At 35.9% G+C, this 23,682-nt stretch overlaps 2 protein-coding genes across 2 annotated transcripts in view; one reads left to right on the top strand and one right to left on the bottom strand.

The window, feature by feature from the left end:
* Positions 1-23,682, bottom strand: part of LOC125673698 (putative cysteine protease YraA) — a 74,187-nt gene that overhangs the window by 28,183 nt on the left and 22,322 nt on the right. The gene's annotated exons all lie outside the window — the stretch shown is intronic.
* LOC130055102 (uncharacterized) lies at positions 22,110-23,580 on the top strand. The gene is made up of 3 exons (XM_056166577.1): positions 22,110-22,684; positions 22,839-22,947; positions 23,071-23,580. The coding sequence occupies exons 1-3, from the start codon at positions 22,447-22,449 to the stop codon at positions 23,384-23,386; spliced, it is 663 nt and encodes a 220-aa protein (XP_056022552.1). The 5' UTR covers positions 22,110-22,446; the 3' UTR covers positions 23,387-23,580.

Raw genomic sequence — 23,682 nt, 5'->3', positions numbered from 1 at the left:
GCCGGGGCACAACCTAATTTCTATCTTCGGTGGAGATTTCACTCGTAGTGTGGTAGATAATACGAAGCGAAATACTTTCTTTTGCTAGTTTTTATAAAAAGTCCATAAAAAGTTGAAAATATATCTACTTTGAAATGCAAGAGATTTCGAGCAACATTAGCTTTACATCTGAAAATGTTTTATTATGATAGTTTTGAACGTAACATTAACCATTATTATCAATAAAATTAAAAGTAAGTTGAATATCTCATGAAAAATAGGGGATTTAATCAATGAGTCACATAATGAATGGTAATGCTATGCATTACTGATGGGCAATCAGACGAAAATCATAATTTAAAAAAAAAACCAAATTATTTTCTTTTGTAAAAAGAAAAATTGAGCGAGCTAACATACCCCAATCTCCGATATTGCTTGACAATGCCTCAAATAATGAATGGTAATGTTATGCATCACTTCAAGAACAGGACAAACGGGCTCGAAATTCTAAGTTCAAAAGGGGCACAACTCCCAGAAAAATTATTGAATAAGAATTTCCTGGGAATATGCACATCTACACTGTATGTCCTTATTTTAAAAGTAGTTAATCAGAGGATTAAATCAGACTCCAAGACATAGGGGCTTTCCCATAAAAACGATGAAAAGAAGAATATAGTACACACGGATGTTCTATTTCAATAATGAGAGTATCTCCTTTTAATGGAGCAGTGGATGTTTTACGGTGCTCTAAAGTCCCTATCACTATCCTCTTTTATGAAGAGAGTTACTCGATCATGGATGTAAAATTCTTAAACCATTTGCTGTACAATCAAAGAAAAGGAATTAAAATAAAAAGAGGTAGTAACATGGATGATTCTATTGATTTGAATGTTTTAAAAATCGTTCGGATGAGACCGTAAAAACCGAGGCCCCGTGTCACAGCAGGTGTGGCGCAATAAAGATCCCTCCTTGCTCAATGTCCATAAGCGACGAGCGTAGGCCTAAGTTTTGCAGCACTTCACCGGCAATGGTGACGTCTCCATATGAGTGAAACATTCTCTCGAGAGACGTTCATCTATATACAACCAACCAACCCATATGGTTATATCTCCATTATAAAAATTTTTTCGAAACATGTTGAAAGTGATATCTGGGGGAAAAATGGAAATGCATGCATTGGGTATATCGTACATAGGACTTCGAGGAATGTTCTAGCGTGACCTTCGTATTATCCATTTAGTGCTTAGAAGTGCTATAAAACCCATGTCAATAGTTCATGTCTTCTGAGTGTTAAAGGTTCATAAATTCCTGTATATCCAACGAAAAGAATGCACTTTTTATAGCTGTACATTTTAACCTTGAAAAACTGGAAAGAACTGATCTTTTAAGTTCAAGTAAAGAAAAAAAAAACCATTTTGGTTACGGACACATAATTAAATTGAAAATAAAACTACATGACCTATAAGCACGCGCTTCACCTTACCGTACCCGTGGTCAGACCGAACATGCATACTTATAATCTTCTGATCCCAGTTTGTCGGCATTCTTACCAGGGGTGTATAAAAGGTCATTTAACCTTTTTGTAACTGAAAATGAGTGGCGGATGGCGATTTGCGAGTTTGGAGGCATACATGAACCTTTGTTTTAGCGTGTATGAAAATCCGTTTTACTTATTCAGATGGCGGCATGTAGCGGATACGCCAGGGTGAAACTATTTCAAAATGAAGTCTTATTTAATTTTTTTTACCTATATGAAATATCAACAATGATTATTTTCCAAAAGCAAATATGCTATTCTGCGCGGCATTTAAATGTATGTACTTCTTAAAAATATGTTTAGAGTACAAATAAGTACCTTTAATCAGATGGAAAGTTGATATACAACAGCTTTAGAGCTTCTAGTAAACATTCTGAAATATTTTACAGCAACTTCACCTTTTAGCATTATAGAATATTTACTAAGCCTACATTTAAGAACGAAAAAGTCATGGCCAGGGCAAAAGGTTACATAAATATGTATGATGAAGGCAGAAAATACAGATTAATGCTTCTATAAATTCTTTCGATTGACAACGAGAACATCATTCTCATCAAATTAATGTATACGACACAGGGGGATTAATTTGACTCCAAGACGTATAGGAATTTACACTATATACTGTATCTGACTTTAATGCACTAGTTCCATTGGCGGATTAAGGAAATTGTGAAAGAGGGGGTCTAGCACTTGATCTTTTAGGTACTTTTTCACAATCTCCACCCTTATCCATTTACACCTTTGCTTGTGTACATGCAGTCACACCTTACCTGATAGCATAAACGGATGTTGCACAGATAAAAATAATCGTGACATAACGCTGTCCGTTGATGAAAGTTGTTCCCGCCGCTGCTCCGGACTCCAGTATTCGGTGTATGAAGCGTATACAACGTTTGTAACTGCACGATTACTGGACATGTACTGGGCAATTAACGGTCGATTAATGGACATGTACCGGGTAATTAACGGTCGATTAATGGACATTACCGTCTGAATAACGGACAAATACCGGGTTAAGCGAACGTGGGACGCATGCGAAACTAATATAACGTTCTTTCAACGTTTGACGAAGGGACTTGTACCGGTCCCGTGGACCTCCGTTTGACAGCCGTTCTTCGCCAGCTTCATGCGTTTCTTGCCCGTAAACATGCAGTTGGTGTCCATTACATCTTCGGTTGACCCGCTGCATGCCCGGTAGTAGTCCGGTCGTGACTCACGTCCACCGGACATTAACGGATGTGAACAGGACAAGTTCAGGAAAAGAAACGCATGGGTTCCATTAAAACGCATAACAACGCATAGTTACCGTTCACTATGCGGAATCCGTAGTCAAGTGGTGTCCGTTTCAAGTTTTCAACATGTTCAAAACTTTCCGTTGGATAGACTGGATTTCGCCGGACAAGGAGCACGTTGGCCGAAAGAGAAACGAACAATAAACGCAAAGGAACGGAGACGAACGGATTGACAATTTTGTTATCCGTTGGACATTCGTTAGCTTTGTCCGGTTTGGTGTGACTTTAGGTTATCAGTTGGACATTCGTTAGCTTTGTCCGATGAGGTGTGACTTTAAGTTATCAGTTGGACATCCGTTAGCTTTGTCCGGTTAGGTGTGACTACTGCTTTAGGGAGATCTGGAGATAGTTTTTATACATGAAAATGTTTAGTTTATTTACTACTTCTTTCCAAAGTTTTAGTCGGTCTAATCGCCATAATCGGACCTCATTTTGCAATGAAATTTTTAAAAAAAAATCTGATTTAAAGGTTACTCCCAATAGGCATTCTGAGCATTTCTTGGCACTTCCTTTTCACTTTCGAATTGTCTACTTACACAAAACTTTTATGTTACATATACTTTTAAAGAATTCTAAAGTGATACTTGTATCAGACGAATATATCGTAAATAAATATCAGTGTGTCGTCTTCTTTATCCTAGAATGAAATGATATACTGGTGTTGATAATTTTGAGTGATGTTGATATACACCTTTCATATCATGTTGACTCAAAGACTCGATATAATTGAATAACTCTAAACCTATTTGGTCCCCCAAAAGGGGGAAGTCCGGACCCTTAGGCTCATTTCACTCTCAGATCTTACTCTAAGAGCATGGGAAATTACCTGTATCTGACCTTCATGCACAGGTTCATTTCCCTGTTCATAAAAAGTTAATCACTGCAAGGTGAAGATAACGAACAGTGATCAATCTCATAACTCCTATAAGCGGACCCCTGGACACACCAGAGGTGGGGTCAGGTGCCTAGGAGGAGTAAGCATCCCCTGTTGACCGGTCACACCCGCCGTGAGCCCTATATCCAATAAAAGGGTCCAATGAAATAAAAGAGAGAGAAAAATGGAAAAGAGGCAATATCATGCACAACGTCTCCAATCCAAACGCACGCTACAAAGCACACTAGCCTTGTATTCTGACAATCATTCAGTAAAACAAGAGGCCCACAGGCCGTACTGTACAGTTATAGAGAAGGTGATTTTTGAAAATTAATGTATATGTTGCTGTTTTTCTCCCGCCTCAAAGACCCCGGGGTACAGGACTCCTGAAATTTATAAATTATGTTACCATTGTTATCAAGGTGCTTCATACCTAATTTGTAGTTATCAAGATCAAGTAGAATTTAAAAAGTTCAATTGTTGACCCATTTTTAAAATAAGTGACTATTTTTGGTCCACTACGATACCAAAACCTCTACCTTTGGGACTATGAAATTTACAAATTTGGGATAGGACTACCTGCTCTTTCTAATCATCTATTTAGTTTTAATATATTGTCAATAGCATTTAAGATGTTTTTAAAATGTTTTATACATAAACAGTATATACCAAGTTTGGCCCTACCCTCGAATCAGAACCGCTACACCAGAGATCATGAAATTTACTACTTTGGTAAAGGCTTTCCTGCTGCATATGACAATGCATTTTGTGTTCCTTACACATGTGCGATTGTAAAGAAGATGTTTGAATTTTGGTCAATTTTTGCCTCGCCCCTAAAGCCTTTGACGTGCACGAGACCTAAAATTTAAAATTGATGTACCCCTAGTCCCAAAGATGCTTTATAGATTTATTGAATATTGTTTACCTGAATGACTCAGATGACCTAAAACGTTGATATATATATTGAAAGCCACAAAGGAAAAAAGTATATGTAGTTTTTCATAGCTCAGGTTCTCGCATAACCTTTGGGCCATTTAATATAAAGATATGTCAATTTCCGGACCACAATCAAAACAACAAAATAAAGTAAAACTCAAGCAACCTTGTTTCAGATAAACGCTTGCCTTGTTTATCAGATATGTCCCTTTAACTCAGAAGGTTAAAAGATACATAAGCGTTTGAAGGAGGGTATATGTATCTCATTAATGTATGTCCCCTTAGGACAACCTTCTAGCATAACCGCTGTATGATACATTTACCTATGTAGTGCTTGAAAGTGCAATAAGGCTATGCCATTATCTCGACCCACGGTTCCTATCTTCTTTTGTATACAGATTTTGAGTGTGAAAAGTTTATAACTTTCTGTACATTAACGAAAACAATGAAAAATGTTTTAGAAACTTTGATACACATCAACTTGAAAAGAACTCGAAAATGAAGTTTACACAATGTAAATGTATTTATGTTCCTGATACACCTTACATTAAAAACAACAGATGTTTCAGAAACATATATGTGGAAATATTGAAAAAAGTTAACGTTAGATTTAGAATGCTTTTAAGGATAATTGACCATTGGGGATACCAGTGAATTAAATTTAATAACTATTTTCTTATGCTGAAGTAGTTTGACTCATGACATTTGACCTTCTGACATTTTCTTATGTTCGAAGTAGTTTGACCTTTGTCCTTCTACCTTGTGACTTCAAAATCACTAAGGGTCATCATTTCCTCTTTATGGGTTTCCGTAATATCGGTATATCAAGTTTTATGCCTGTCAAGCAAAATTGTTTTCAAAAGATTGTCTGGAATGGTTTAATCATGACCTTTGACCTGCAAGTCAATAGAGGTCATTGACTTATTTGGGAGTACAGTGAATCAAGTTTAATGTCTATTAAACGAGAGAAAAAAACCCGGAAAAAACCCCGTTATCTTCACGATCACTAAAACAGCTGTACCTGTTTTGGGACTTAGTGCAGGTTTTCAGTTCCGGATCAAATAATCAATTCATACCATAAAATTAGACATCAAAACAGTATTTTGCTTTCCAACATAATGACCAATAGATCTGCATTGTGCACTACATGTAGAGCGCATATGTGGTCTTTGGTCATTTAAAATTCGCGAATGTTTTATTCTAAAAGATCACAATGTAAAAAATTAATTTCGTGAGTTATTTGAAATAAGAAATCGATGAGTATATATATATATATATATATATATATATATATATATGTATACCCCAACAAAATATTACTACCGTAACATGCATTATGTTATTAGTAAGTTAAAGCAACACGATAGATTTTTTGTTGGTTTGTTGTTTTACGTCCCATTCAAATTTTTCATTCATACGGTCGACAGGGGATGCTCACTCCTCCTAGACACCTGATCCCACCTCCGGTGTATCCAGGGGTCCGTGTTTGCCCTACACTCTATTTTGTATTGCTTATAGAGGTTATGAGATTTATCACTGTTCGTTATCGTCACCAGTTGTAGGTATTTTTTTGACATAAAGGTATGCACTATGCTCACGGCCGTAATGGTTCTATATCTAGCCGACACCTATTGACAAGATTTCCGTTTTTAAAGCGTTTTCCGAAAAACACGTACCATCGTGGTGCAATAGTCTTTCAAACAGGATTTAATCCAAGTACCTTAACAATACGAAATCAATACGAATACTGTGGTGTATTAGATAAGAACATTTCATAGTTGATGAACGGAATTCAAACTTTACAACAAAGATTAATCCTTTTCATCATTTGGAGTGTTCGCCTGATATTTTTATTGATTGCTTATTGTGTGATCTTCATATAACAGGCAGCTGTTTTTATCCATGTTTATTCGTTGTCATTTATACTTAATAAATGACCTATTTCATCTTTATAAAGGAGGTGATTTTTAAAGATGGATGGCAAATAAACAGAGAGAAGATTAGATAAAAATACAGACGAAAAAATTCTTCGCTTTTTCTCAAAATTCTGTCCTTGATAAACCTTTTCAAAACATTTTCTTCCACCTATTCTGTGAGGTCAACATCAAAACTATATCCAACCGTCGTCCACCTGATCTACCGCGCAACATTCCAAAATGACCAACGGCAGATTTAAACAAGGTACACGCGCGCAGAAACACATCTAATACTCTTCTCATTACGATATTGACCAGAATGTAACGCATATGACAGCCACTCTTCTATCTGCTTTGACCGTCATACTCCATACAGAACAATTAGACAGTTCTTAATGTATTTTACCAAATAAATTTAATAAACCACCAACTTCCTGTCAAGACTGGTAGATGGTCAAATATTCCAATTAATGAAAGATTTTGTACATCAAATAACTCAGGTAAAATAGCAGACGAGTTCCACTTTATTTTAGAAATCAAATCAGGAAAACGTTTTCACATCCCAGATTTTTTAATAAACCAAATATACTTAAGTTTAGTGAGATAATGTCAAACTCAAGTTTTAAATCTTTGAAAAACCTCTGTCTCTTCATAACTAAAATCTATGATGCAGTCTGTCCTCCATAACTTATATCTATATTCTTTTCCTTTGTTTGTAGCTATAGTATGTATATCTCTTGTATTTTCTTTTTTGTTAGTAGTAGTTTTTTGTGTATTCACAATTAATTAAGACGACTTACCATTATCTTTTATTATTTATTGTACCTCATGTACCACCGATGGATGGTGTGAGTGAAAATAAATGAACTTGTATTATTATTAAAGCCCTACCAGAAAACAATCTACAAAACCTGTAACAACATAGTATTTGTAAGGATCATTATAAAAAATGTATTTTAAACAAACTTGACATTAATTCCACACTTCGTAATCATACTCATACTCAAACTGCCCTTTCAAAAGATGAAATTTATCAAAATCATGATTCAGTTTTAAGCACGTTTTATATCCCTGTCAAAGGGACGGATGAATATGAGTTACCGTACATATACTGGATTCCTAAACTCTTACAAAGATGCACTGCTGGATCCAATAAACCCAGCCCTTGTGTTTCCTCCTGATGAAAATATTCACAGCTGTGAAGGAGAAAGTCCAAACGTATTGTGCCACAACATATGCAAGAAATTGTGTAAATCAAATGTGGTTTCTAAACAATTCTAAAGAACTTCTAGTAAATTTAAAATTACACAATGTATAACTTTTCAACACGACAATTTCTCATGATAAATTAAAAACTAGTCTTTTTTCAAATCATAGGCAGTTGCTTCTTCAACAAATGAAAAAAGGAAATAATCAGTTGTAATTCAAAATATTACTTTGTTAAACACCATTCAGATTTTACGTACAAGTACTTCAATGTTGATATTACATTAAAAAGTTGCTGGAGTTCCTCATTTACAACATCTTCGTGGTGTTTGGTGTTCAGGCCTTCCAACAGTCTGTTGGAATTCCCATGGACACGAATTGTGTTCCTTTGTTATCTGACCTGTTTTTATATTCTTATGAGGCAGAATTTATTTAAAACTTTCTACATGAGATTGATCGTATCTTGTTTAACGTCTCCCTCTAGAATTTTTCACTCATATGGAGACGTCCCCAAGACCAGTGAAGGGCTTCAAATTTAGGCCTTTGCTCGGCGCTTACGGCCATTGAGCAGTGAGGGTTCTTTAGCGTTCCACACCTACTGTGACACGGGGCATCCGTTTTTTAAGGTCATCTCCGAGGACCCATGACATTCACACTTGTTGCCGAGCGTTTGGCGATGGAACTCTCACTACCTATTTTAACGACTTACATGTAGGTCTGTCGAGGCCGGGATTTGAACCACGGCCTTCCGCATGCTGGGCGAACGCTCTAAGTTGATGATACAGGGGTTTCAACAATCTTATTCAAAGTCAGCATTTCGCAAATTCTATGGTCGTTATAACGATCTAGTTTGCAACTACAACCTGACATTGGGTCAAATGCTGTCTCACGTATTTCATACCTACTGTTAAGACATTCTTTATACACTGATTTTGACTACGGGTTACTCCGTTAACCTGATTAAGACCCCACTTTCACATATATTGGTCATTAGGTGAATGATTCTGCTGTAAAATTATCTATCATCGCTTCACGTATAACTGCTAACGTTAATTGATAGCTTTATAATCGCACAGATTTATAAATTCATGACGTCAGTAAATCGAATACTGACATGGTTCGTTCTTTAGATGGCAGACAGGTATATGTATATATTTATAAATAGATGTACGTGTTTGCTATCAAAAAATTCGACCTTTTCTTATAATTGAGTTGGAATGATGTCATGATTGTCTATTCTATTGAGCTTATAAAGCTATCGATCGAAGCAAGAAATAATGGGTTTTGTGATGATCGATGGTTTTTCTTTTTGTCGAATTCATGTAATGACCAGTGTATCTGAAAGTGGGACTTCAACCTGAAAAGATACATTACATTGTCCTGAAGAATGCCTAGATAATATAAATAAAAAATGGGTGTAATGAACTTCAAGTATCAAGTAGAGAAAAAGGAAATCCAAGAGAACCGTGAATTTCTTATAATTCCCGAATAAAACAGTTTTAAGCAATTCAAAATGCTTACTCCTCCTGGGCACATGATCCCACTTCTGGTGTGTCCAGGGATCCCTGTTTGCCCAACTCTCTATTTTGTATTGCTTATCAGAGTTATGAGATTGATCACTGTTCGTTATCTTTACCTTTCCTATAGTTGCAGTTTTTCGCATCACACATCAGTTTTGGTGTATATTGAAAGGTGATGAAACCTATAAAGGTGAAGATAACGAACAGCGATCAATCTCATAACTCCTATGAGGTATACAAAATTAAGAGTTGGAAAAACATGGACACCTTGATATACCAGAGGTGGGATCAGGTGCCTAGGAATGGAACATAAACTCTGCAAATATGTGAAAATAATCAAAATTCGTTGTGAATATCTAATTAAATTTGGCATTACTTTTTGCCACATTGTTTTCACATACAGCAATTAGAATTCATGAAAAATGAAGACCGTCCACGACCTTTTGGACCAACCCCTGTCAAGTCTTAACCTTTCTGTACTTACATGCATGTTCGGAGGCGAGTCTAGACAGCTTTCCATTGGAGCAATTTTAAATGCTTGACCTTCCTAAAGGTAATCGTTTTACAGAAGTAAAGCCGACGATAAACCTGATTAGAAAGGTGGCGTCGAATTTAGGTAAGAAGAAGATCAGTCATTGATAACGATATGATAATGAGTATGGGGTCTGATTTTAATCCTCATTATCATAGCATTGATAACGATATGATAATGAGTATGGGGTCTGATTTTAATCCTCATTATCATAGCATTGATAACGATATGATAATGAGTATGGGGTCTGATTTTAATCAGACTGGAAGAAGATGGTCAATAAACTTATTGGCCGACCGTCGCACATATATTAAACTTTCTGCACTAACATACATCTATAACACCTCTCCTTGGAAGCGATAACCTTTTGATATTTTTCAATGCCTTACTTCTCCATAGGTAACCTCTCTGCTGTCGTAAATGGAATACATTAAACCTGATCAGAAAGACGAAATATGGTTTTGAGCAATTCAAAATGTTATAAATCGACTTCCAGTTGCAGATTTTCGCACCACTCCACATGCCCGTTTCAGAGTATATATAAATGTAAACATTTGGAAAGGTTCTTTGCAAATATCTAATTAAATTTGGCATTACTTATAGGTACATTGTTTTCACATATACAGTGTATAAATTCGAATGCATGAAAAATGAAGAAGACCGTCGACAACCTTTTAGGCCAACCCCAGTCAAGTCTTAACCTTACTGTACTTATATTCGGAGGCGAGTCTAGACAGCAAAATAAAGGTCTTTCCTTTTCAGCGATTTTCAATGTTTGACCTTCCTAACGATAAACGTTGAACACTGAAGTAAATTCCACATTAAACATGGTCCGAAAGGTGACACCGGGTTTATGTACAAAGAAGATGGTCAATGAACTTAAGGCCGAGCTTGACCTACTTCAAACTCCAGTGGTACGTGTAGTGCAATTAAGCAAATTTGGTGTTGGGCAGTGCTAATTGCTGCAGCCAAGTTGAGAATAAATTCCAGCATGTTGATAACAGGTGAACTATCGTGTGTTACTCAGCTAAACGAGTGACTCGTAAGTGAAATAACAAATAAAAGCAATTCAAAATTCTAAAGTAAAATTACACAAAGTAACAGACCATTCTCTTATCACCCATGCTTTCATGTGAGAGGTTAATTAGACTTCATACCTCGGCACCAATTTTAGTATTACCTACTTTGTAATCATTTAGAGAACATGTGTTACTGTCTTTTGTAAGCAAAATGGGGAAAGGCAAGCATAATTGTTTTTGGGATGTTAGTGAAATGCAAAACAAGGTTATAAAGCATTAGGTCTTGCAGAGTGATTGTGGTATTCACCCTCAAGTTGAACCATCACAGAAAGAGAAATTTGGTGGTAAAACCATGAAAACATTTTACGTACCATCACAATGCATGGACAAAGAGGTGCAGATAACTGCAGAATCTACTGGGTATTTTGAAATTGAATGCAGTGACAATAATCATGATGAAAGAATTGTCATCCTTCAAGACGCTGAGTAACAAAGAAGAATGTCCATTCAACCTCTGCAAAACATGCATAAAAGATAACGTCAGGCAATTGGGAAATGAAACCATTCACACCACCTCATCCCGAAACTCAACACTACGGCAGAACAGAAAGCGAGGATACTCTTCTTTCTCTATGACTGTGGACTTGACAACAGGGTGGGTCGATAATGAAATCCACAAATAACGAACATTTGTTTCTGCACTCGTGACCGAGTTCAAAAGTTCAGGTTAGAGCAGCAGCCTGCCCGTCATCAAAACATGAAACAAAGAGATAGTCACTGTGGAATATTGTGAATGGCATTTTGAATTGATTTTTTTTTAATTATAATTTTGATTTTCATTTGCACGAACCAGTCACACGATAATTTTGTTTCATAATCTGGCTCCAAGGAAATAAAGATTTCTTTGTAAAATGTATGTGTTTTGATACAATGATTTTATATTCAATGGCACACATACATATGTATACATGTATACACGAAGTTTATGCCATTTTCATACTTATAAACATGAAAAACGCTTTGATAATGTATAAACATTGCTTATGGCGGTTGATTTCGATTCTGTATGAACACTGTTATATTTGTGAGCTGATTAACACTCCAATACGTCAATGACATTCTCCTCATGGCGTGTATATCATTTAGTATGAAGAGACCTGGACATTTAAGTTTAAAAGTAACTTCTGCATCTGCATGAGAATTCAATCTTGGTAAGCCTCAGCAGCTGTGGTCACAATTGACGTAACTGTCATTCTTTCTAAAACAATTTTCATTCATCTCGATATGAACAGATATTTTTTATCATTATATATTTTTTAAACAGGATGGATGAAAAGTTTTGAAATATTATTTATTATTGAGAAACCTCGTGTAGGACATTCAGAGTAGGTTGCAGCTTGGAGTCTCAGATGTAGAATATGTTTTAAGATAATGAATTCTAACATAGTGCATGATAATACAAATGAAAACCTGGTCAACAAAAATAGGTCCCTTATCGTGCGCGTGTTCAGGGCTACCTTAAATGCATAAATCCGTCCATTGAACGGACCAATGTACAAGCTTGGTCGTGAATGACCGGACTTTTAAAACGTCTGCAATGTCCAATTTTAAATCGCCCAAGTTCACATGCATATAAACGTGCTAAGAAAGGTTTTTAAAAATTATGATACACTGATATGGATTTGAACCGAAAGCATGCTAAGGAATACAACCTCAAAGTAATCGTCATCGGTGATTCTGGGGTTGGGAAATCGACATTGGTCACTTGTATAACGAACGGCTACCCTACATGTAACACTGCTACCCACAGGATAGCGAAGTCTTCCAAGACAGTTTCCATTAATGATCATCTCGTGAAATTACACATACACGATACAGCAGGTATGATTGACTGATTGTTTGTTTTACGTCCCGTCGAATTTTTTTCACTCAGATTGAGACGTCACCAGTTGTAAGCAAACAAAGACCTATGCTTATATATACTAAGCACTTAAAGCAGTGCAGTGAGGGTTCTTTAACGTGCTAACATCTGCCGTGACACGGGACCTATTTAAGGTCATATCCGAGAGACCCGTGGTTCTCAATTCTAAATGCTGAGCGTTTGGCAAAGGAGCAATCACTACCTTTGTTAACGTCTTAGGTTTGACGTGGCCCTGGCACGAGCGGGGCTCGAACTCCCGGTTACGAAGCGAACGTTCTACCACTGAGCTACCGCGACCGTTACAGCGGGTATGGAGGTTAGAGTCTATGTTTATGATTTACCGAAACCTCGTTATGTATATTCAAAATACTTTAATCACTTTCATGATATATTTTCAATTTAAATATTATATGAATCGTATCTAGTTTGATGTTCTATACGAAGCTGTCCATCCATATTCGTTTCCTCAGACATGCATGATCACATTTTTCAAATATTTGATCAGGCTGATATTTGATGGTTTCTGCCAAATTCGCCAAAGAGTGTGCAGAATCAATTCTGTGTATTTTAAAGGGGAGAAACCTACATTGTAATATCACTATATTGAAATGTCATACATTGATACTATATTGTATATATAATTTTTATTTTGTTAGGTCAAGAGAGATACCGGAGCTTAACGCAGTCCTTCTATAGAGGAGTGCACGGCTGTTTACTTGTGTTCGACACTAGGAATCAAAACTCCTTCGACAGCATTAATTCCTGGTAATTCCCATACACGCGTTGAAATAAAAATGTATCAATTTGCAAGTAATGGCTGGCAATTTCAGGATTTAGTCTGTCTCAGCGAGTTACTATAATTTTACTGTTTCATTTTAAATTAGATATTTAGATACACTGTGAATGTGCCTCTCAATTCAGACGATCTATCATATGACCAAGGAAAACTACATACTTGTTGTACTTACTAAAAAAAACCATACATGTTTCATATAAAGAGTACGAATTTTCATACTATATCACTCTTAGATATATATCCTATCCCGGTTTGAGGGGGGGGGGGGTGTTGCAGCGAAATTTGACTTTTTAAAATGACTTAGTGAAAATTGGTGTAATTATTATTTTAACTCAAAAGGAGAATTTGTTATCAACGACAGCAGCACGCTTCAAGGTTTTGTTTACCCTGTGTCAACACATTTCTGATTAACAGTCAACACATTTCTGAATAACACGTGCGTAGCGTTTACAGTACTAACGGTCATCCTTGAAATGTCCAATTAGAATTCTTCGAATTTCTCGGTTGCTAATGAAAATTGATTGGTATCAGTAATGAAAATCAATTGGTATCAGTAATAAAATGTTTATATTTGCACTATCTGTTTATTGTCGTCATGAAGCAACCATGACAAGCAAAGGTGGAGAAACCTTAATGCGATTTTCATTTTAAAAATTCATTAAAGTGATTTTTTAATTCTTTTTAAATAGTACTTAGTACTTGAAAAAAATTACTCTAATGGTCTGCACTAATAATGTCTGCTAATCTTCATTTGCCCCTGTCGTGTCCTTTATGTGTACGGTAAGTTTCTATTTTTTCACGTCTTTAAACACAGGATGGAGGAGCTCAACCTTTACACAGATTGCAACAAGATTGACATCACTATCATTGGTACCAACTGTTGTTCGTCGGAACGAGTGGTGGATCGTCAAACATTTGAAGACTATGCGAATCACCAAGAACTGGACTTCTCAGAGGTGGACACAGCATGCAATGTTAATGTTTCGGATATCTGCGAAAAGTTGTCTGCTACCATTGTGAAGAAACTTCAAGAACATTCGTACTGCAACTTTGTCCTTGCAGATTGTACTCTTTTACAGAACAAGCCGACGTTAAGACATAGAATGGCAAATAAACTTTGTCAATGCTGAACCGCATCGAACCCTTTTAATAAATACTTGTCAATGACCATAGGCTTGTCAAGGCTCCAGGGGCGGATCCAGGAATTTTTGAAGGCGGGGGGGGGGGGGTCTATCATTAATTTTGGTTTTCACTTACAAAATGCGTTATTTTAATAATAACCTTTTAAGCAAACTTTTCTGACGAAATGGATAGGTGGGGCTCCAACCTCTGGTACCCCCCCCCCCCCCTCTGGATCCGCCACTTGGCCTCTCTGAGTTGAGAATTTGTGAAGAATTTGGTCAAACTTCTCATCTACTGTAAGCTATCGTTCGAAGCACGATGGCGTGTGTGTTATGGTAAATGTCAATGACCAGAGTTTGATAAGGCTCTGAGGGGTCAAGAAACTTAGATAAGTCAAGATTTCGGTCAAGTCGGTCTCTATACTGCAATCCGAGAGGAGTTTAGTTTATCTTAGTTTTTCGTATTTATGTACATGTTTAATGATTGGGAATATATTGTTATGATATTCATTGTACATGTATAATAACTATTGTATGGTTTATCTGTTAGTACCAGTCCTCTGATGAAGATGTTACAGATGGTTTCTTTATCAAAAGTATTCCTAATTAGTATATAGAATACAAACGCAACTTTTTGTACACATATTGAAGGAGATATAAATGGTAGTAAGAAATTGACATCTGGCATATTGCACGTGCATTTATATTTTGTCTTGCCGTAAGTAATGTGTAGAGGATATTCAATGTTTTGTTTACTAGTGCGATGCACTAATGAAAATATAAACAAGAGGCCCAGGGGCCTTATAGGTCACCTGAGTATCATGTAACAACCTTCCAATGTTTGAATTAGGTTTGTGTTTAAATATAAGAATTTTACTTTTGGATGGAAGAAACATTGAATAACTATGTGGTCATGAAGTACATGTGTCATTTTTATGTTCAATCAATAATCCTTTTTAAAAAACCTAGGTCTGAGACATCATAAAGAAAAGGGTTATTTACTCCTTAGATAAAACCAATATAAGAAGATTTTCAAAGAATTTCTACATTTTCACTATATGACCAATAGAGCCCCACCCTAACACAAGAACCCCTGCCCCAGGGGCCATGAATTTCACAATTTTGGTAGAGGGCTCAACGCTCATTATAATTATGCCCACAGTTTGGCTTCTTGATGTCCAGGAGTAAAGAAGAAGATTTTTTAAAATTACACTCATTTTGATGGTTTTTGCCCCACCCCTCAGGCCCCAGGGGGGGGGGGGGGGCAGGGACCACGAATTTCACAATTTTTGTTCCCCTCCACCCACAGATGCTATATGCCAAAATTGGTTGAAATTGGTTCAGGGGTTTCAGAGAAAAAGCTGAAAATGTTCAAATGTTAACGCACGACGAACGACGACGGACAAAAACAGATAGCAATAGGTCACCTGAATGATTCAGGTGACCTAATAAAAGTCCTGTCTCACAAACATTGAATTCTCGGTTTATTACATTTTCTTCAGTATTTCCATAAGCACTTTAAGCTGCCCCTGTAATGACGTTCAAAACGATATTGCGCTGAAAATATAGTGCCTTACGAAATATGCAAATATAATAATGAATACATTTGAACAACAAAACAACTTAATTCAATTTCATTTTGAGTATTCAAATACAAAACATGAAAAATCAATTATACATATCGTAAAATGAAGGTGATCTTATGTATCGCTGATAAATATTGCAGCAAGTAGTCCGGATTGCTATTTTTACACTGTGAAAATATCTATATTTATTCAGTGGATAAAGAGGTATAGCGCACTTGGTATGCAATTTCGCCTACATAAATACCTTTTTCTTGAATATCATTTTTTACAAATATTCTGCTATACAATGTCAGTTTATACTTGTGTTTACCCAAATTACTTAATAAAGATATCGATATGTTGATAGTATATTTATTTGACAAGCATAAACATCACCGTGATTATATAGAGTATACAGTAGATGTAACATAATGGGCATAAAAAATTGCAAACCTGTTGCAAAAGGACTGTATATAAGTCCGTTTGAGGAAATTTGGTTTAAGGTGGCCCACTTGTTGAAAATGGATGAAATATGAAAAAATCGTTCTCAAAATTTACCTTGAGATTTAGCAGCCTGTCAAAAGTTAAACCTTTAAACTTACAAGTCTGGGTGGCCTAGTGGTTTAGGTGCTCGGTAATCTTACACTTAAACCATACATTCCCCGAGTTCAAGTCCAAAATTTCTCCAATCTATCAATTTTTTGTTGGTTTTTCATTTTTTGAGGTCGTTTTCTTGAGGGGGGGGGGGGTAAATGTGATACATATATTATAACAAATATTCGTCATTTTCATCATAACTTCTAATATTTGCAAGTTACGACTTAAAGAAAGGGAATTTATTCCGAGATCATTGTAGTTCCGCTTGTTTACACTAACATGCTCCTGTGTGCACAGGAATTTCAAACCGTAATGTGGCTGACGAAAAGCTAAACAAATACTACAAGAAAAAGGACACAAATGCACAGCATGTAATAAGTAAAAATAAGTCAAGGGAGGAAAAGAACTGTTATACAGTTTGACTGTATAAATAAATAAAAACTCATGTAGCAACTGTCGTATGATATTTAGGCAAAGATAAACACTCGAATTATCAACCAAAGGCAAATGAACTGATGACATCTATTAAAGGCGCTGCAGTCATGTCAGAACAGTGAGTTAAGTAATGCCATATGTAAAAGGGTTGTTGTGTAATATGAATGCACAGGTCTATGAAAATATTGTACTGTTCATCATTCCAAATAGGGAAATGGTTTATTAAGTAAAGAACGACTCATATAAATGTCAGTAATGCTAAACTGCGGCAGTTATCTATTTTGGTTAACGAAACATCAAAAACGTTGGCCTTATATTTAAATATAACACGCCAGTCTATTATTGGAAACCAGTGTTTTCCATTTAGATTTCTGAGTCGGCCGTATCGTCAGCAAATGCGCTATACCTCTTTCAGTCTTTTACTGTTGAAAATGTAATAAACAAGTGTATTTCAATGCCTCTGTTTTCGTATTTATTGATATGCAAACATGACAGTTATGTGAAACTTTGTACTTGTTGTAAACATCGTAAAGGGGCACTCTTTAATAGATAACGATAGGTCAAGGTTGAGAAGTGAAAGCTGACTGCACTTCTGTGGATCTATTGACAAATCAGTCGTCTTAAAATAGTACATATACCTGTCAGGTATGATCTGAGAGGAAGCATTCCGACATGTTCATGTCCCATAGTGATGTCATCCTCACCAGTCAAGGTCTGTGTGGAGAGTACGTAATCACGAAACCTTGACTTGTGAGGAGGATGCAATGCATATCAAGTCAAATTCGCAATGGTTACAAAAATACCTATGCATGGCGACAGGCACTATTTTTTGTACATAAAGTTATGGCGTCCTTGTACGAAGAATTACGTATGTAACACAGAGTACTTGAAATTACAACGAACAAAGGTCGTTTTTCCCTTCCAAGGAATATGCAATGCAAATACATTTACTAACGTTTTTCTCTACGAAGATGAAAAAAAAACAAACAAAAAAACACAACATGATTTAACAGTTCCATTTTCCGTTTCATACATGTTCCACCAAATCAGTTGTAACAGTACCGCACCATATGCCAATTTTATAATTGTGTTGAAAAATGCACTTTCATCATTTGAATATTGTATTTTAAATATAGACAATGTTTATCATCAAAAATATGAAAATATAACTTAGTTGATAAAATACAATTTTAGATTAAAGACGATGTACGCTATGTTTCTATAAAAAAAAAATTTATAATTAAACCCCCAAAATTCCTAACGTAAAGAAAGATTGTGTAAGCTAATCAAAAGCACCCTACGTACTTATTCTGCGCGCTACACTGTTATAAAGCCATTTGGCAAATCCAGCTGTTTGGTCTTTTCGGAGATGAATAAAGTTATGATGTAATACACAATGGTTGTAAATAAAGGAGAACGATAGGAAATGCATTTTGCGTGGATGCGCAAATAACCGGCATTGTTGGTGTGTGTGTGTGTAAGGAGGGTGTTCGTTCGGTATAATTTTAAGTACTTAGATTTATTGAGAGTTCTTGAGGGTACGGTTGCAAAATGAACAATGCGATTTTAAAGTTTTAATTTCATTTCTACTTTAATCTCCCCGGTCCGTGAGTATATGTATCTAATTTTGAAAAAGAGTTTATTTTGGGGTATGCATATATATGTATATAGACAAAAATAGTTGATTATCAGGATAATATCAATTGTGCTTATCTTTTGTCTTTGACAATGAGGAAATGCTACAAATCATCTGATAATCTAAAGGGAAATACGCGCACCATCTGCCTTGATTACCCTGAATGGCATATCAATAAAATAGATATCTAATTAAGGGATCCATTTTTCTGTTTATTTTGTCCGAGTTCAAACGTTAATTTGTATTAAAGTAATTCAGAACTGATAGAATTTTAACATGATTCTTTACACACTGATATTGACTATAGATTACTCTGTTTCCCTGGTCATGATATTGGGTTGAAGGCCGGTGTGGCCGGTGGACTGGGGACGTCTATCGGTCCGTGTTTGCCCAACTCTTAATTTTGTATTCTTTATAGGAGTTGTGGGATTGATCACTGTTCGCTATCTTCACCTTTTCATAAAGACAGCTAATTACAAATTGGTCGACCTGTTTTATTTTTGGACAATGGGGGTCAAAATCAATTCACAAAATTAATACCATGTTTGGTATGGAATGCTGTAAATCGGAAAACATCAATAATTCAATTTTTTTTTCAATTCTTTTAAAGAAAACAAAAAGAGAATTTCATTAGAGAAATACAGTGTTAAAATCCTCGTTTGTACTCAATTTGAATTCTGTAAATTTCCAGTAAGATACACGCACCTATTTTTTCCTCCACAACTATATGATGATGACCTTTTGATGTACATATACACAAGTACCTAACATATCACAAGTTTCAAACAGTACAAAGTATTACAATATGGAAATCCATGAAACTAATGACGGATATACCATCAGAAACAATGTTAAAAGCCCAAGGTTTAGTGCGGCGCTGATATTGAGAATCCCAGGTTCTCCTACCTCGAATGCAAAGCAAGTGTCCTAACCACAAGTCTACCACTGCCAATATTGACGAATGAAATGTGTAGATATATTTGTTGATGTGTTTCAAAATTCCATCAAAATGGGAAATATTGTTAATGATTAATCTGTATATGTTTCTATCAGATGCACACACTAATAATGATAATGGGCCGCAACACTCACGCAAGGCCCCGCTAGTGTTCAGAAGACTGCTTTAAAAGATTTTTGTTTACCTTCTTTATTTCCATAACAAATTGTTGACCCCATGTTATTACCCTGTCCTAGTCCCATGCGGTCATGACTTAACCGAACTTGAATACATGCACACAACAAACAATGAGGGAATGCTTCAGCATCAACAATTAATCATCAAGAATATTCCTAATCATCAAGAATATCCCTAATCATCAAGAATATTCCTAATCATCAAGAATATCCCTAATCATCAAGAATATTCCTAATCATCAAGAATATCCCTAATCATCAAGAATATTCCTAATCATCAAGAATATCCCTAATCATCAAGAATATTCCTAATCATCAAGAATATCCCTAATCATCAAGAATATTCCTAATCATCAAGAATATTCTTAATCATCAAGAATATTCCTAATCATCAAGAATATTCCTAATCATCAAGAATATCCCTAATCATCAACAATATTCCTTAAAGGACCTTGTTGTTTTAATGATCTTTTCAAGTATCACGTAAATTTTAGCCGGATTCTAACTCCGGGATTCATAATTTGAAGGAAAAAAATGATATCCACACAACTTAAACAAAGGAAAAAATGCACCATTAAGGGCCAAAATTTGCCCCATGTTAAAACACTATATTTTACTGTTATTCTGATTAATTGCGATTAGTGTCATCAATTTCAGCCATTTTTAGATTGATTTTGATATGTTATCTTATTTTGGGGCAAATAAATGAAAAACAACAAAAAATCAGATTTCTAAAAACACTGAATAACGTTTATAGCAAACAAGAAATAACACAACAAACAACTCCATGAGTTAGAAGTCACTACATAGGATTATATTGGGGGGAAATATGAATAATAGATATGCCTAAATTCCTCATTTTGGGAGAAAACAAGCGATTTTAACACAAAAAATCACAGATTTCTGCAAACATTGAATAACTTTTATAGCAAACAAGAAATAACAAAAACATTTTCATCTGTTAGAACTCATTACACGGGATTACACTTGAGAACAATTATGAACAATAAATATGCCCAAATTCCTCATTTTGGGGGGTGGGGGGGGACATCATCTCATATGAAACTTTGAATCAGTATTTTAGCCCCATCCAAGCCCTATGGACAAAATACAAATCTGCTCTACGTTGAATTCTTGCATATCAATATGATTGATACTGGCCCTTGCCATGTAAAATTTTGATCTCCTAATATGGCCTAGGACCATGACTCAAACAAACTTGAATCTGCACTACACATACTAACCACGGCTGTCATTCTTTAGAAGAATATTTTCAAAGTTCCTCCCCTTATATTCCCATGTAAATCTTTGAATACGTATTGCAGCCCAAACCTTTACCCTGAATATTGATTTGAAGAAAATTGAATCTGCACAGGATGTCTGATGACTAATACTGGCCCTGATTCCCTTTTTGTGGTCCACCCTACTCCCCAGGACTACCATTTAAACGAACTTGAATCTTTGCTGCCTGATAATCATTACATATCTCAGTATGACTAATTATGGCACCGTTGTTCTTAAGAAGATTTTTCAAAAGTCATTTCCTATATACTTATATGTTAGACTTTGATCCCCTATTGTGACTCCATCCTACCTCCTGTGGGTCATGATTTAAAGAAGCCCGAATCTAACTTCGGACACTTGCATATGAATATCCCCGTGGGGTACTTTAACTTAGCGAAAATGTCTCAGATGGGACGTAAAACACATCTACAAATAAACTTGTGCTTTATCTACAGAGCGAGAAAAAACATCTGTGACTATCAACATTAAGTTTCTGTTGACAATGTTCCCTCTGATAAAGTTGGCAATGAAGTTTTACAAAGTTATATTGAATTCATAGAGTTTTAAGAATAGATTTATAAAAAAAAAATGTCAAAATATGATAGCATGTCTATCAGCATTGAGAAAACAAATTCATATAAACTCCATAAAGTCATTATCCGTCTCACAAAAAATGAGATCAGAAATGTAATAAATCTACCTACATATGGTATATCATGCATCAACAGGTACATGTACCTCATTCAACGTTGATCATGATGTACAGAGATCAAAGACACATGCCCTTTGTCTGTTCAGATGATCGATTCACCCGACAAGACGTCAGAGTGCAGAAAGGTGGCCTTGTGTAGGTGATTATACACGTCCTTTAAATCTGAAGCTCCTCCTACGATAGACCTTTTGATCGGGCGGATAGGTGTATAAATAGGACTAAATCGAAAGCATTGCAGCTGACTGAGGTTGCTATCAGCGGCGGGAACATCTAGATCCTACATATTGTCTGACGTATCAAATATTCTGCATTATTTACAGAGGATACCTTCAAATTTTGGATCGGGAATTTATTGATTGTGAAAGAACGATACCATTCAAATTGATTGTGAAAGAACGATACTATTTAAATCGCAAGGGTACGTTTTCCCCAAGATGTTTACAAAAAAACCAACGTCCATTAATGACACTATGCGTAGAAAAAACCAAAAAGACATGGATCTGAAATTGATTGTGGTTGGGGATTCGGGGATTAGAAAGACAACGCTGGTGGAGAGCTACTGTCTTTGTCATGGCAAAGACAACATCGACCGAAACAACCATATGTTGTACTATCAACACACAATCTCCAACAAAGAGGGAAACTGGAATCTCAAAATATTTGATACCGCAGGTAAGGCAGAAGTGTGTTACATGAATGAAAGACGTTATGTGAGATACATGTATTTACAATGGTGTGCTGTGGAGCAAAATTCAGCTTCAATCTTTGTCTTACTTAAACCTTGAAAGACTGATAGCACACTCATCTTAAGAATTCCTTTTTACAGGACAGGAAAGATACAGAAGTGTGACGTCGTCATACTACAGGGGGGCCCAGGGCTGCATCATTGCGTTTGATCTCTCACAGGAAACATCTTTCGTTAATCTTGAGAACTGGTAAGTACAGATGTGCTTCTTGGCATTTTCTTGTCAAATGGTGTGATGACTAAACAAATAGCATTGACTCAGCTTAAATACGAGACATGGTGTTTACAAAATATATCTACTTTCTCTCTACAGGTATAACGACATGCTGAATGTCTGTAACGGCAGTGAAATATCTGCAACTCTCGTGGGGATTCAGCGAGAATCTCGTGAGAAAGTCGTGTCTACTGATCGAGCTCAGAAGTTTGCAGAATATTTAAATTTAACGTACGTTGAAGTGAACTTGAATCTACAAAGTGAAATCAACGACGTCTTTAACAATTTGGCAAAAACTGTTGTGCAAAGAATTCAATCCAGAGAACCCGTGACCAGCATGTCGACATTGACAAAGACAAACATTTCCAGACTCGTTATAAAGGCGGAGTCTAAAGTTGGGTGTAACTGCTGTTAGACAGGGGGCTTATAGTTAGCGACTTTTGTGTTCTTGTGCCAAAATTACATTTATGACATTAATTTATGTATCAGAATCTCTTCATCTGCATACACATCATAAAATTTCATCTCTAACATCAACATGCCTAACGAATAATTACAATGTGATGTTGTAATGTCTATATCAATGTGCAATAAAATATTCATACCGATCTTCAGTTTCATTTATTAATGAACAATCACAGATCTTTCAAAGTATTTATGCCAGCTGAAAAACAAAATCGCCTCTCGATTCGAGGTATGCAATTACATGTA

Source organism: Ostrea edulis, chromosome 1 (assembly GCF_947568905.1).
Source record: "Ostrea edulis chromosome 1, xbOstEdul1.1, whole genome shotgun sequence".
NCBI lineage: Eukaryota > Metazoa > Mollusca > Bivalvia > Ostreida > Ostreidae > Ostrea > Ostrea edulis.
This window is presented reverse-complemented; position numbering and strand designations above follow the sequence as displayed.